Here is a 16,132-nt window from a genome sequence, read left to right as displayed (position 1 = left end):
ACCCAGGGATGATGATACAAGTGCAAAGCTTCAGACGGACCACTTGTCCTATGCAGAGCACTCCAGGCTAAGTGAGAGGAGTGAGGCACTGGGGAGCCTCCTGTTGCCAGGCACCCTGGCTTAAAGCAAAATAGGAGGTCAGCTGTGTCCCATGCTCCTCCTCCTAGAAACACTGCCTGTATAGCTTCAGCTTCCTTTGTAGATGATGGTAGTCTGATGATAGATGGTTCTTCCCATTTGAAGAGAAAGCTTGCACAGGGTAGGTAACAGGAAGCATGAGAAAGAGTCCCCATGAGGGAGGTGCAGAGAGCAGAGCTGTGGGGCAAGTTCCTCTCTTCACCAGCTGGGAGGATGGGAGGGAGGGCTTGTGGTCATATCCCCCCTGTCACTACAGAGCAATGCTGAGGAAGGTGTAGGGACAGCTCCTGTGCAGGGCCCAGTTACCTCCAGCATCTCCAGAGCTTTGATACTCATCTTCTAGCCCCAGGTTTCTGAACCAGGTTTCAGTTCAACTTCTGTCCTGTCTTGCTGGGCCTTTCTGGGCCTCCAGGTTGTCATGTGTGGAGTGGGAGGTGTGGATTGACCCTTTGGGGTGTGCATCTGCAGGAGGAAGTCAGTGCAGACTGCCACCTTGTTAGCAAGCCGGGTAGGATTAGAATCCTGTCTGCATCTCCCATCTGGGCCAGTGTCTTAGGGTTTCTATTGCTGTGAAGAGACACCATGGCCACAGCAACTCTTATAAAGGAAATGTTCAGTTGAGGGTGGCTCAGTTTCAGAGGCTCGGTCCATTGTCATCATGAAGGGGAGCCTAGCCTCGTGCGAGCAGACATGGTGCTAGAGCTGAGAGTGCTACATTTTGCGGGCAACAGGAAGTTGACTGACTATCACACTGAGGGAAGCTTGAGAAAAAGAGACCTCAAGGCCCGCCCCCACAATGACACACTTCCTCCAGCAAGGCCGCTCCTTTTGAGGGCAATTTTTTTTCTCCACATGCAGCATGCTGCATGTCTAGATAGCCTTCGTTGGGCCCATACTGTATGCTGTGGTAGCATCCTGGACTCTGTTATCCCTGGAGTGTGAGGCCTCTTCATGGCAGAAGGGCAGGTGTGTAGCGCTGGCACCTGGAAGACCTTTCTCATGGGCCAGTTCTCACAGACCTTAATGAGCTAGCTTCCTGTGAGGGCAGAATGGGGGTGGAAGCACTCTGTGATTCCACGGTGGCATTAAGGGCTGTGGTGGGTCATCCCAAGTCACCATGCACCCTTCTCTAAGGGCACCTAAGAACCAACACTTCACAGTCAGCATGGCTCCCTCTTAAACTAGAGGCACCTGAACTTTTGTTTCTGTTTTATAGGCAAAACAGGGTTGTGGCCCTGCAGCCAGAGCCTGATTAACAGCCGCTTGTCCCCACTTAGCACACAGCCATTCTGCTCCTTCAGTGCTTCGTTTTATAATCTCGAAGGGATTATATCCACAGTACACATAAAACAGGTGGCGTAGTTTTAGCCTCCTTAGTGAGAATTGTCATTTATGAAGTTGCCAGAGACATCAGCAATTGGCCAGGCTTGAGGTCTGCTGTCCTGTGCTGACCATGCAGAGCGTCTACCCAGAGTAGGCTGAGGGAGTGAGGCTCTGTGTAAGCTGGCTGCAGCCTGCCCTCCCTGTAGTCCTTACTCCTTGCCAGGTATCTGGTTATTGCTGTCTGTATCTTCTACACTCAAGGCCTCCATGGATGACCTAACAGACCAGCGGGCCCCTCGGTAGGGAGGTTTGGGAGACGGTCCTTTGTGAAGACCTGGTTTCAGCCCAGTGTTATCTCTGCACTTGTCTGACCCAACACTGTCCCCTGGTTTTCATCCTTTCTGTCAAGAGACTTTGGGAAAGATCCAAGGCTTATGGGTGAGACCCTGGTCTGCCATTTGCTAGCTTTTCTTTTTCTTTCTTTCTTTCTTTCTTTCTTTCTTTCTTTCTTTCTTTCTTTCTTTTTTCTTTTTTCTTTTTTCTTTTCTTTTTTTTTTTTTTTTTGCCAGCTTCTCTCTGTCTTAGACCTCTAGTCTCTTCTTTGTAAAGTGGAACCAGCTTCAAAGTAAAAGAGTGTGTACATAGCAATAGGCAGCTCATACTGGAGGTCTTGATGCTTCTCTCAGATGCCTGACAAGGGCAGTGCCCAAGCATACAGTTGGTGCAGTTTGTTCTCTTCCTTGACAATTTCTGTGTCAGTCATTGAACACCTTGGGTTGTAGAGTTAGGATATAGCTTTGGAGACACTGCCCTTAGAGTCCAGCAGTATGGGAGGGATGGTCGTGTGGCTGGTAGGGAGAGTGTTGGGCATCCTGAGGTCTGTGGGATAGTGGGCTGGGGCCCTCAGACTATTATGTGGCCCCTGTCACCAGAGTTGGAACTGGTAGCCGAGTCAGCCCTCCTGACTGCTAAGGCCTGTGGCAAGGGGCTAACAGCAGCTTGCTGAACAAATACTTTTAGGGAATGCTGAAGCCCCTGAAAACGCATTGACTGTTGTGACTGTCCCTCTGTGCTGGCTTGTTGTCATTGTGGTCCCTGTCACTTGGTCCCCATCCTTTCTGAAAGAATGTATGATTTTTTTCTCATCAGGTTGTCTTCACAAACTAACCCTCTCACTTATATTCTGTGTTTGTCTCCCTTCCCCGGTTCCCCTTCTCCTTCTCATAGACTGACCCTTGGTTATCGTTGCAGAATTACGGCAGCGGCATGAGACCACCACCCAACTCCCTCGGCCCCGCCATGCCTGGGATTAACATGTAAGGCAAAAAGGCCCTGGCCACTGCCTCAGAGCCTGTGGCCTCCCCACCCACTGTTGGAACTCCAGAAGACTCCTAAGAGTCACTGGTGCCTCTCTGGACCTCAGTTTCCTCATCATTAGGAGGAGAGCTCTGCCTTATACAGTGTTGTATGCCAGGCAGTGTTGAACATGCTTGTTATCTTCAGGCTACACCTGCAAGGGGTGGTTATTCCCTGCCTGTGGCGTCACTGAGGCACAGAGAGGTAGAGTGACTTCCTCAGGCTTGCACAGCTTCAATGGCTGATCTCTAATGCTTATATGAGAATCTATGGCCTATCTTCCTAGGGAAAATCAGAAAGACTTTTATGTATCGTTTTATAAATATTTTATAATTTACAAATTTTACATAAATTTGAAGGAGTGCATAAGTCTACACCAAGGAACTAGCCAGAGTCAGATGGCTTCTAGGACTTTTGTACTGATGTCAGCCTGCTCCTCCGGCCCTGCTGGGAGTCTGTAGTACCACTTTCATTGTTTCCATCTCTCCTTCTCTCAGGGGCCCAGGAGCTGGCAGACCCTGGCCCAATCCCAACAGTGCTAACTCAGTGAGTATCCAGGTGTGGTGGGACATAATTTCCAGAAAAAAGGTTTTGGGCACAGGGTAACACCTGTCACCAGGAAGAGGTGGCAGGAGGGAGAAGTACGGTAGGGTTCCACCTGATGCCTCTGAGAAGAAGGCACACATGGGCGGAGCCCATGGGCAGTGTGCTGGGGTCCTCCACGGTGGTCCTGCCCTGCAGAAGCTCATGGGTACCAGCTTAGAGCCCGGACTCCAGGTGCATCATTTGTTCACAGAAGAGGGTTTTGGTGTCTAGTGTTGCAGACAAGCTTGGAAGAAGGGGTGTTGTGGGTGGGTGTGGGTGTTGCTCTCTTCCACCTTCCCAAATGGAAGGCCTTGTGGAATCCTACTGTCAGACTCCACTAAAGACTGGGAAGATGAGATCAATCCCCAGGACCACTGCTTTGTGGCTTCACTAGTGTCTCCGGCCTTCTCTGGAAACTGGCTGGGTTACTAATTCACTGGGTCCCCAAGCCTCTCATAAGAGTGGACTTGGAAGTGAAAGGGTACTGCCACAGAAGGCAGTGAAGTGAAAGCTGCCACAGAAGGCAGCTCCAATACATGCCTCCTAAATCTTCTTTGCAGATCCCGTACTCCTCCTCATCACCCGGTACCTATGTGGTAAGTGCAGCTATGGATTTTGATTATCCAGTACAGATGACCAACTGCCTGGCAGGAGAGCCACATGGGTCTACTATGTTCCTTGTGAAAATACCTCTGAGCCCAAGATGCAAATTGCTAGGGCTTTTGCGGTCAGTGTTTAGGTATTTGTACATGCCTGGAGTGGTCTCCTTCTGAGTGGTTTCCCAGCAGGCTGTGTATTCCCATAGTGCATCTGGCTGTCACTAGTAGGTGTGTACACACCCACTACTGATTCCTGTAGAGTGTAAGCCCAGCTTCCTTCAGGCTTGCATGCTGCAGTTCAAATGCAAGAGATGCTCAGCACCCGAAGGTGCCAGGCTTGTCTGGGCACTGACAATGGCATAGAGGCCTCCCCAAGCCTCTTATCATCACAGGTTACTGATAACAGCTTTTATCTCATCTCAGGGACCCCCTGGTGGTGGCGGCCCTCCAGGAACCCCCATCATGCCTAGTCCTGCGGGTAAGAGGGCTTGAGGGGAAAGAAAAAAAGACCGGTGGGAGTGGGGTGCTTTGTGGTTCCGTGGGCCTTTTCAGCCACAGCTTCCTCTACCAGACACCTAGGGATTCAAGGGCTGTGAGGCCTTGACATCACTAACTCCTTTGTGGCCTCTGTCTGGTGACCCATCTTGTGCTCCTTACACTGCTTGGTAAAGAACAGGCTGAGCAGAGCAAGGTCAGGAACAAGGTTTCTTTGCCCTGGGTAACTCAGGGTTTCTTGGGGCCCTGGCTACTTGGAACCAGGATTCTATGGTACACACACTGCCACTGAGGTTCCAGATCTCTGGGCTTATGGTGTGTAAGAGATCTCTTCCTTTTATCTGGAGAGGGCATGCGTGTGCACAAGGGCACACATGCACATACACACAGTGTCACAATTATCTGTCTACTTGCTAAGAATAGCATTGTAGTCAGCCGGAGGGAGTGCTGCACACATCCCCTTCCCAGCTCAAAATAGAGGGAGAATTTCTGCTCCTGAGAGAACACTGTTAGCTGAGGAGACTTTTCTGGCTAGGTGGGGAGTGGTTGGAGCCTCCTCTTACAGCTCCCTATAAAGGAAATCTGTTCAGCTGCAGGGGTGGAGCTGGCTGCAGCCACACGGGCTCCCGCTCCAGCTCCCCCTCTGCAGCATTGATGAGCAGCATGACCTACATTCAGACTGGGTCACGGTAACCCACTCCGTATGTTAATGCGTCCCCAGCCCCGTCCCTGTCTCCCTCCTACCCCTCAGCCTAGCAGAGTGGTTCTGGGTAACTTGCTGCATTTTCTTTCCCTGGGTGGGACTGAGAGGCAGCACAGGTGTGTCCTTGTGTCCTTGCTAAGCCTGTGGAACAGATCTGAAGTCCCCTGTGCTGTACCTGCCCTGCTGCCCAGATACTCTGAAATTCTTGGGTTTGTGGTTGAGTGGTTCTCGCAGTTGAATTTTCTGTGATTAAAAACTTTGTGAATCTTCATTAAATACAAATTACCCAGAAGATGGTGATACTTAGAAGAAATTTTAGGTGATAAAATACAAAAGAATGAGTTCAAGTGCCACGAGTTTGTTTTAATTAAGAAACGAATTAATCACCTCAACTATACGGTTTCCACTATTCTACAGATTCAACAAATTCCAGTGACAACATCTACACAATGATTAATCCTGTGCCGCCTGGAGGCAGCCGGTCCAACGTGAGTCTGCTTTTCTGCTCATTTACATACCAGATACCATAACAAATCATAATTAACTTCATCAGCTGAGGGGAAAGCAAGTGTAATTGATTTCAGCCATTTGTTACCAAAGATGAATAAAATAAACTATCAGGAAAGTGATCGCCTCTTGGGCAAGTCGGTCCCCATCTTATCACTAGTGGAGGTTGGCAGGGCGGGGCTCACCTTCTTTCTGGTCGGGTGTGAGGATGCTGGCAAGGGAAAGTACCAGGCCTCAGGGCGCTCTGGCTTAATCCCCATTCTTGTGACTGGCTGTGCCACCTTGGGGCGTTCTTCTCTCCTATCTTTCCTGTGTCCTGAGCATTATAGTTAAGGCTAAAGCCTCAGGTGTGCTTTTGGGGACCTTCCTTACCCATGCCAATGCTAACACGGCAGCTGTTTACCTCTACTCCAGTTGTCCTCTCATCATCTGCCTGTCCCCAGTGCCAAGTCCCTTAAGCACGCTCTATGAGACTTTCCTCTGCAACTCCTGCCTGGCTGCTGTACAGCCAGTTCATCAACCCACTAGCCTCTAGAAGGAGGAGATGAGCTGGTCTAGCGTTGGTCCTGGGGTGCTCTGGGCTTGAATGAGGTGACTTGGGACCCTCTCGTTTTGTGGGCCCGGTTCCTAAGATAATGCAAGAACCAGCTTAGGTGTCAGATCCCACCTGTGGGCGGCCCTCCGCTGAAGATAGCACATGTCTGTCTGTCTGTCTGTTGATGAGGAATGAGTCCAGGCCATTCTACACAGCAAGCACATGCCCTCCTCCTGAGCTGCACCACGAGCACTAGGCAGTAAATGCGTTACACCTCCCCAGCAGCTTCAGAGGTCATGCTCTTTGGCCTGCTCCCTTTGCCAGGGCCATGTGTTGAATAAATATGGGAAGCTCTCTTATACAGCCCTCCCACCCACCCACCCACTAGTCTCCTCACTGGAGTTGTCACTATCCAGATTTTAACACTAAAAGCTCTGTATCCTGAGATACCTCAGGCACAAGTCCTGTTTTGTCGTTCTGTGTGCAGATGGTTGAGTGGCAAGAGTACCAAACCCATACTGAGTCCCGCTGCATGGTTTGGAGAACTCTGGTTGAGTCAGATGGACATGGCTCAGATCATCTGTCATCTATAGTCACCATCATTGTATTTTCCCAGACATGGATGCTGGTGGGCATCTCTCAGACTGTGTTAGCCTAAGGGCTGTGGCATCAGGGTACGGGGCCTCTCTCTGCCTGCTGCTGCAGTTTGCTCTCAAGTTTGCATCAAGGTGGTACTGGGTTACTGTGCCCATGTGTTTGAGTTGGGTCATTGAAACTACTAACCGTGGCAATGCCAGCTCCACTGTGATCCAGACAGCACCAAAGAGAAAGCTAAATGACCCTATTTTTCTGACAAGTGGAAAGGCACACAGATGGATGAGGACACTCAAGAACATATTACACTGTGTGTAGACAGGGACTTAGGGTTAGTCAGAGAGGGGTGGGGAAGCACACTCTTCACCCAAGTGTGTAGCTACTGGCACAGTCTTCTGAACCAAAAGCTCGTTTTGTTCTTCCTAGTGGTATTGGTGTCCAGTCAGAGAATAACTCCTAAGTCAACCGTGAGCGTATGCTAGAGTGAGCGTGGCTCTCATCCCATTCCCTGATTGCACTGTAACTAAGACAGTTGTGTTTCAGATCTAGTGGTTGCAACAGCAAGTCCTGTGTGTGAACCAAAGGGAAAGGATTTTTTTTTTTTTCTTTTTTGGGGGAGAAGGGATTTTGATAACAAATGTTATCCCGGCCCCTTGGGCACAGCTGTGCTCTATGCAGTATACATCGTTGTAATACAAGGGCTACTACGTACTGAGAGTGCAGCTCAGGGCTCGCATGTGCCTCAAAGACCCTAGGTTCGATCCCCAACATCACCCAAGAAAACAAAAGACAATTTCCTGCTAGGTCCTTTGATTTAAGAACTAGAATTCTGTGTTATCTTGATTTCCATGAGGCTTTTAATGAAATTGCAGAAAGCAGAACTGTTCTCTTATTAAATCCAGCTCGAGTTTGCTCATTGATCTGCATGTTCAGCAAACAGTTTTAATATCACTCTTGGCAAATTCATCTGAAACCTTTCGCCCGTGGAACGAAAGCCTCTCATACCCCTTGTGCCTCCACTCCTGTGACACCAGCCTTCGTGATGAAAGTTTAGGTTACTTGTCACTTCACAAAAGAACTTTATTCGGATTTTACTTAATAGAAATAGAGAATACCAGCCAGGCATGGTGGTGCATGCCTTTAAACCCAGCACTCAGGAGGCAGAGGCAGGTGGATTTCTTGCGTTTGAGGCCAGCCTGGTCTACAGAGCTAATTCCAGGACAGTTAGGGCTATACAGAAAAATCCTGTCTCGGGAAACACACACATACACACCCTTCAAAATTTTTTCTGGGTATGGTGGCAGTGTGTGCCTTTAATCTCAGCACTCAGGAGATGGGCATGCATATCCCTGAATTCAATGTCAGCCGGGTCTACAAAATGGGTTCTAGGACAGCCGAAGCTACAGAGAAACCCTGTCTCAAAAAAATAAAATAAAAAAAATCAACAACCAAAAAACACCCAGAAACTTACAGTTTTTAAGACAAGCTGGTCACACCTATAATCCTAGGATTCCAGGAGGCAGAGAGCCAGGAGGATTGCCATGTGTTCTAGATCCACGTAAGCAACATAGCACATTTGAGGTCAGCCAGGACTATCTGGTGAGAACCATGTCTCAGAACACGAAAGCAAGTGTGACAAGAAGGAATATCCACATCTAGCCTGGAAATCTGTTGAGGAAGTGCGAGAAAGAGAATAGGATAAAAAGGAAGGGGTGTGTGTGCCCGCCTGGATGCTGTGCTAACCTCACACCATAGATAGGATGGTTTAGTTTTTCAGAAATGAGGCTGCAGAATGCCATGGTCAAGGGCAGCCAAGTTAAACAGGACTTTCTCCGTATCTTTTATTAAAGCGAACTTATTTGTAATTCAGCTTGGATCTCACAAGTTCAAGTGTCCTCATGCACAGAAGAGGTTTTATTGAGCAGGACGTCTGTCATGTGTGTCCTGGGGTTTTGGAATGCTGGCCATCATAGACAGGAATGTCATTCAATATAAAGAAGGACAGCCCAGTGGTCTAGAGGAAGGCCACAGAGATAGAAGGAAGGTTAGACATGTCAAGAAGCATATCCTCAGCCGGGTGTTGGTGGTGCATGCCTTTAATCCCAGTACTTGGGAGACAGAGGCAGGCGGATCTCTGTGAGTTCGAGGCCAGCCTGGTCTCCAGAGCGAGTGCCAGGATAGGCTCCAAAGCTACACAGAGAAACCCTGTTTCGAAAAACAACAAAAACAAACAAACAAAAAAAACCCATTTCCTCATACGTGACATTTCTTGAACCAACCTGGCTACTAACTGCTTCTGTGAACTAGTCTTAACCACTTTGTTTAAGAATTGGTCCTTCTGTATTAACCGGTGTACACTGAAGAAGGGGAGCTGGGAAAAGGGGCACAAGACAGGCAAGCAGATGAGGTGTCCTCCCTCCACACCAGCACACAAAAATGAGCTGGAGAACTGGGAGACAGGCTTGCTGTGCTCATGTTCAGTCTCCAGAACTGCCGGTTTGTTGTTTGTTTTAAGCTGGGTACATGCATATGCCTGTACTGCCAGCACTCGGGTTGTGGAAGCAGGGTGAACAGAGCTCACACAGGAGAGCCAGTCTCGATGAGCAGACAAGCTCCAGGCTCAGTGAGAGACTATGTTTCAAAAATTAAGGTGAAGAGCAGGGGGGACCTGTAACCATGACCTCTAGCTTCTGTGCGCGTGTGCGCGCAAAAGACGTGTACACACACCCCGCTAAAGCAGGAGGATGACTTGATCCCAGGAATTCAAGGACAATCAAGGCAGCTAGTATTGAGTCATCTCAAGAGGGATAAAGGAGAAGGCTTAACAAAATCTATAGAATTGAGGAAATCTATCCGATAAAAGATTTAAGTTCAAAATATATAAACAAGTCTGACAACTCAATATAAAAAGACAGCCTCATTAAAAACTGGGACAAATATCTGAATAGATGTTTCCCCAGAATTGTACAAATGGGCCATAAGCACATACGAAGAAGCTGTTAAGAAATGCAGGTTAAAGAGCGGTGAGGTATCTTGGGAGGATGGCTATGATCAAAAGCATGGGCAGTGACTATTGTTGGGGCTCAAGCAGAGGACCGAGCCCTCTTCCGCTGCCAGTAGGAATGTCAAACAGTGCAGTTGCTAAACCCAGCACCCTGGCAATGCTAAGGAGGGGGGAGAGAATGACTGTGTGACCCAGCAGTTACACCCGGTGTGCCTGCCAGAGCATAAATGCCTGGCCGTGGAGCTGAGAGTGAAACCACCCTGAGTGTGTGTGATGAACAGATGTGTGTGGCAGAGCTCTGCTCTGGACTTCGGTACATAAGAAGGAACACAGTACATATTTGAACAGGAACATAAGGCAACCTTGGAAATGTGCTAAGAGGTTAACACTAACTACTGCAGGCCAGGTGGTGCTGTATCCAGAGTAGGCAAATCCATAGAAACTAAGCAGACTGACCATTGCTGAGTGTCAGGGTGATGTCCTAAATTGATGTGGTAGTTGCCCAGCCGTAAATATAATGGATCAGTTGCATGGTATATGAATGTTTCTGTTATTAAAGCAGTAGGTGGAAATACATAATAATATGTAATTTCAAAATTACCCGATTTGGAGACAGACGAGTTGTTGTATGTCTTTATCCAGCACTTGGGAGGCAGAAGTAGGTGGGTATCTGGGATTCCTGGTAGCCGTGGTTACGTATGCCCTGTATCTTTAAAAAAAAAAAAAAAAAAAAAAAATGACCATGGGGGGGAAGAAAAACCCTGGTTTTTATATATTGGTCAAATCTGTGTTGGAATAATGACTTGTATTTGTATACGTGTATGAAATATGTATTATGTTAGCAACTTGGGGCACTTTTTGGTGTCCTAGGAGCCTAATAAGGTGACCACCCCTTCGTTTTAGTGTCATTTGGGTTAATTAGCATGTATTGACTGCCACATTGTGCCTGGAAAGATGACAGAGACAGTGAATCCCTGTGTTTGGGAAGTGGCTTATACCCAGCTGTTATTTAAGCCCCCAGTCCCTGTGCATAACGGCTCTCCATGCTGCCTCCTGCCCCCTGGTCTGTTGCCCACACACCAGAGCTAGAATGGTTTTTTCGACCTGATCTGTCTGCCTAGATTCTGTTCATTTCTCCTGAGGCTTTGCCACCTCCTCCATGCAGCCCATTCTGATTTCCCTGCCAGTCTCTGATGCTGCAGTTATACCTTATCTGTGGCTGTGTTTGGAACTCTACTGGCCACTGTTGTGTTGGGTGGCTGTGACACAGGTGTGACCCAGTGCTGTCCTCTGCATCCAACCCAAGCTAAGTGCCCAGCAGTCCTCCCTCTGTCACACCGTGCCTACCCCCTACCCCCTTATCCAGTAAGCATCTCAAGCACAGGCTACACTCAGTGGTACCTCAGCATGGATTGATGTGGCCTTGTGTGCCTGCCTTCCTGAGGTGGGCTTGAGAGTTGCAGGCAGGATGGAGTGGAGTCTTCACCACTGCCCTTGGAAATTTCCAGTGTCTGAGGGATAGCCCGCTCTACTCTCAGCTTCACCTCTGCCCAGGAGATTATGCAAAGCGTTTCCCATGCTCCACTTCAGTTTTCTCACCTCGCAGGCGACAGGTTTGTGTCATTTGGTCTGGCCCATGTAGTCAATATACGTTCCTCTGCAGTAATGGCTGGTGAGCCAGGCACCTACCCAGGAGTGGATCAAGCACTGTGAGGAGGCCAAAGAAATTGACGAGCTGGCTGTGCATGGAACCTGGTGGCTTTGGTCTGGTTCCTTTGCCCCTGAGTTTGCTCATTTGACTGGTGCATAGAACCAGGCCCTTCCATTGGGCAATCCCCAGGGCCAAGACAAGGAACCTGTTCCAGCTACATGGGCACCCAGTGCTTAAGTCTGCACAAGGAGACCCACCTGGAGCGTGCTGGGTGGCACTGATAAGCAGTTGGGGCCCAAGGCGTGAGCCTTTGTGGGTGCTTAGGAAGCAGGACAGGGTGCAAATGGCCTGGGTCCTCTAACCGTGTTCTGCTTACCCCACAGTTTCCAATGGGTCCTGGCTCAGATGGCCCAATGGGAGGCATGGGCGGCATGGAGCCACACCACATGAATGGATCCTTAGGTAAGCAGCACGTGTGCACACTCCACTCTGCCTCAGCTCCTGCGTCACTTGGGACAGTGTTGGCCTTGACTAGGCACTTAGGAAGGTCCTGAACAGAAGCTGCTGCCTACACTGGGGATTCTCAGCACAGAAATAATGTGAAGTCACATGCACAGTCCCAGAAAGAACAGGGCCCCTTCCCCCAGGGAGTGATCCAGCAACTGAATTGAGCCAGGCATGGTAACAATGCCTACTGTAGTGTAGCACTCAGAAACCTGAGGCAGGAGGGTCACACACAGTAAGACCCTGTTTCAGAGTAAAGAAAACAAAACACACTACCTGCAGGGGTAGTCTGGAATTAAGCACTGAGTGGTGCACACTTGAACCCTGAGTAACCCTGAGAGCTGGGCATAGTGGTACATGTCTTTACTCTCAGCACTCAGGATACTGAGGTGGGAGCATGAGGACCTGAGTTTGATCCCCAGCACCCATGTAAAAGCCAGACACAGTGGTATATACTTTTAATGCCAGTACCGTGGAAGCAGAGACAGGGGATCCCCAAAGCTTGCTGCCGGCCAATCTGTAGTTCAATCAGCAAGCTAAATCCAGGCTCAGTGAGAGAATTTATCTCAAAAAGGGAGGTGGAAAGCACCTGGTGGTGACTTCTGACCTCCCCCAATGTGCGCTTATGTGCACCCATACATACATGAACATAGTACCTACATATGCTCAACACCCCCCCCCCAAAAAAAAAAAAGCTGCGCGTTGGTGGCGCACACCTTTAATCCCCGCACTTTGGAGGCAGAGGCAGGCAGATCTCTGAGTTCGAGACCAGTATGGTCTATAGAGGGAGTTCCAGGACAGCCTCCAAAACAATACAGAGAAACCCTGTCTCGAAAAACCAATAAATAAATAATAATAAAATAAAATGAAAGAATGAAATGCCCTGACTTGGCCTCTTCTTCCCTTTTAGGATCAGGAGACATAGATGGACTTCCAAAAGTGAGTGACACTTGATGTCCCCTCCCTCAGTATTACCCTGTCTGTTAGATCAGGTTGTTGGGGACATGGATTCACCTCCTCTCTCTTCCAACAGAATTCTCCTAACAACATAAGTGGCATTAGCAACCCTCCAGGCACCCCTCGTGATGATGGCGAGCTAGGAGGGAACTTCCTCCACTCCTTCCAGAACGACAATGTAAGTTGCCAAGCCCTGACTCTTACAATGCTTGAGTCGAGATAGTTCCCTTAGGCCAGGGACCCTGTAACCAGCTCACTCTGCTGCTTTTTACCTGGGATATTTTCCACCCACTTGCAGAGCCCCCGCTATCCATTGCTTGTTTCTGCTGCCTGTTCCTTCCAGGGGCCATTGTGTCAAGGCTGAAACCTTCCCCATTCACAAGCAGAACTGACTGGGAATGCTCTGAGCTGAGTTGGTTAGGCAGCATTGACCCCAGAGATTTCCTGGGCCCTCTGTGCCCAGGGGCCAAGTGGCCTTCTGTGTCCATACTCATTAGTGAAAACAGCTTTGGAGAGCCCCAGACTGGTGCCAGCCACAGCACCCTGCAGGAACCTGGCCTCACTAAATCCTAGTTCCCTGCTGTATTGGTTTCCCCAAAGAGCTGGCTCCAAGAGATTCCTGGTAAGAGGCATAGGCTGGTCCCAGAGGTGTCACCTTGCTCCTGCGTCCTTGTCCATGGCCTCTCCTCTCCACCTGACAGCCATCCCCAACCCTGCTTCTCCTCCACAGTATTCTCCAAGCATGACGATGAGTGTGTGACCCCCCCTCCAAGACGCTGAGAGCCGGCATTGCAGGCAGAAGATGCCAGAAATTATGCAAGAAGAAGTGAGGTGTCGATACCAGGAGCTGGGGGAGGGTGTCTCCTGCTCCCCTCCACCCCTCCCATCCACTCCCCCACCTTTCCCAATTTTAGTTTCATGCAATAAAAAGGCCAAACTTTTTATTCCGTAAAACATGAAGGACAAAACTCAAAAAATGTATTTCAAGTCAACAATCAGAAAAATCCCACCCTCTCCTCACCCTAAAGGACCTTTCTGTACATGACACTTTTTGTTGTTTTTGTTTGTTTGTTCGTTTGGGATTTTACCATTGCTGGGATTTTTAATTTGTTTTTTGGGGGGTTTCTTTTGGGGAAAAATTTTTTTAATGGAAGCTTCTAGCAAGCCCTACACCCCACCCCATTCAACCTCTTTGCTTTCTTCTTTAAAAAAACAAAAACAAAAACAAAAAAAGGAAAAACAAAAAAAGGCAAAAAAAAAAAAAAAAAGGAAGAAAAACCCACAAGCCCTGCTGTCTGTCCCCAAGTCCTACCACCAGAAAAGCTAGTCTAGGTGCGCGATGTCACGCTGACGTTGTAGCCATCTAAAAATAATAATAATAATAAACTGGACAGTTTACAATCGGTGGTTTCTTTCAAAAGCTGTTTGGGGAAAGGAACAGAAGTCAGCCGTTTTCCTCATGGGCCTTTGGGGTTTTGCACTGGGTGAGGAGATGCAGGTGTCTGCTTTGCTCTGGCTAGCCATCGCTACACACCGGCACCCCTGCCCTCATCCTGTGGCCAGAGAGCCCAGAGCCCCCAACCTGCTGTCGCCTAACAGAGACCATCGCTGTGACCCAGCATACACACTGTTCCAGGATGGCTGCCTCTCCAGACCTCGTGCCCAGCCACTGGGGCCTTCAGCCCCTCAGTCCCCACCGTCTCCTGGCAAGAATCCTGCTGGCTGGGTAGGAGAGGCCCCACCAACGGGATGGCTTCGATCTGGGACATGGAAGTGACCTCCACATTTTGGTCCCCAGATCCTCACGTAGTACGCACAGGCTGGGCGGGCTGCTGAAGTGGTTTTCTTTTTTTCTCCTGTTCGTCCTTTTTCAAAGATGGGTATTGGTTAGGATCGCTCTGTATTTGCTTGGAACTGGATGGACAGACTTCGGTATTGCTGTGGGGGTGGGGGAGCACCAGCAACCAAACAGACACTGTTTCTGGTCCTGTTTTTATTTTCAAAAACCGACAAACCTGATGGTGGAGCCATCCCCTCCTAGGAGGGGTGACTTGGCTGCCCTGGCCTCGCCCCATGGCAACCTTTGTGTCTTGCCCTGAAGACACTGAATTCTTTGTACATTTACACCCTCCTCGTGCCCCACCCACCCTTGTAGCTGGTCTTTGTTTTCTTACCTCCCCTTTCTGACCCATGTATATCATATTATGTGAGATACCATCTGCCTGAAAAAAGACCTTGTGCGGATTCTTGGGAACATTGTAGCTGTTTCTGTGTTTTTTCTTACCTTGTAGTCTGGTTCTGAATTATGAGAGGAAAAAAAGTAATTATGATACATTGTAGTTTGTGTACGATATATGTTGATAACGTTTTATTAAAGGGACATCTTTTTTCCGCAGCCCTTCCTGACATGTTTGGGGGGACTCGGGTAGGAGCTGATGATACTGAGCAGGAGGAGCCTGTGCCTGGCGCCTGACTTCTTCCTTGCTTTCCAGGCACCTGTTGCCTTTTCCTGGGCCTGAGTTCAATGCAGTGAACTTGGGAGGGGGATTGGGACAGGTGGGTACCAGTTACCTCAAACCCTTGGATATTTGTTTTGTTAACAACTTCCACGCCCAAAGTACCTGATGTGTGAGGGATTGTTGGGGTGGTAGGAGGATCTGTAGGTGCTTGGCTATTGGAAGGTTGGCCACCTCACCCCCTGCCCCCCCCCTTTTTTTTAAATTTCTCTGGCAGGGATGGAGGTGGGAGAGCCAAGCATTGGGGGGCCAGGTGGAGGATTTCAGGAATGACCCAGACTGACCTGTAGCTGCAGAGGGGGTTTTGCTGGTTGTCACTATTCACAAAGTACAGCTGAAGTCCTGAATATGTCCTCCAGGCAGGCTGTCGGGTAGGGGTGGAGATAGCCAATGCTTGAACAAAGTGCTCTCTGCTTTTCCAAGAATCTTAGAACCAGATTGTGATTCTGCAGGTTGGAGTCTTGCTGTTGTCACTACTTGGGACATGGCCATGGGCAGTTAGTTTGTGACCTCAGTTTCTTCATCTAGGCACTAACAACGGGGAATGTGAGTAGTGTGTGCTCATTAGTGGCTCCTATCAACTCACCATTAGAAGGGCGGTGTGACGGGGAGGAGCTGGGACGTTCTAGGTTCCATCCTAGGCTTTTCTCAGCAGTTTCTGACTG

At 49.1% G+C, this 16,132-nt stretch overlaps 1 protein-coding gene across 3 annotated transcripts in view; it reads left to right on the top strand.

Moving 5' to 3' along the window:
• Positions 1–15,346, top strand: part of Ssbp3 (single stranded DNA binding protein 3) — a 146,268-nt gene extending 130,922 nt beyond the window's left edge. For all 3 annotated transcript variants that reach the window (XM_027402359.2, XM_027402357.2, XM_027402358.2), the window contains 9 exons: positions 2,713–2,777; positions 3,315–3,363; positions 3,963–3,998; positions 4,425–4,479; positions 5,617–5,687; positions 11,874–11,952; positions 12,905–12,933; positions 13,028–13,129; positions 13,682–15,346. In XM_027402359.2, the coding sequence (XP_027258160.1) occupies positions 2,713–2,777; positions 3,315–3,363; positions 3,963–3,998; positions 4,425–4,479; positions 5,617–5,687; positions 11,874–11,952; positions 12,905–12,933; positions 13,028–13,129; positions 13,682–13,711 (516 nt within the window). In that variant the 3' untranslated portion in view covers positions 13,712–15,346. The remainder of the gene's footprint in view (positions 1–2,712; positions 2,778–3,314; positions 3,364–3,962; positions 3,999–4,424; positions 4,480–5,616; positions 5,688–11,873; positions 11,953–12,904; positions 12,934–13,027; positions 13,130–13,681) is intronic.
• The last annotated feature ends 786 nt before the right edge of the window (positions 15,347–16,132 follow it).

The sequence above is a fragment of the Cricetulus griseus genome, chromosome 2 (genome assembly GCF_003668045.3).
Source record: "Cricetulus griseus strain 17A/GY chromosome 2, alternate assembly CriGri-PICRH-1.0, whole genome shotgun sequence".
NCBI classification, from domain to species: domain Eukaryota; kingdom Metazoa; phylum Chordata; class Mammalia; order Rodentia; family Cricetidae; genus Cricetulus; species Cricetulus griseus.
The sequence above is the reverse complement of the archived record's forward strand: the minus strand, read 5'-3'. Positions and strand labels throughout refer to the sequence as shown.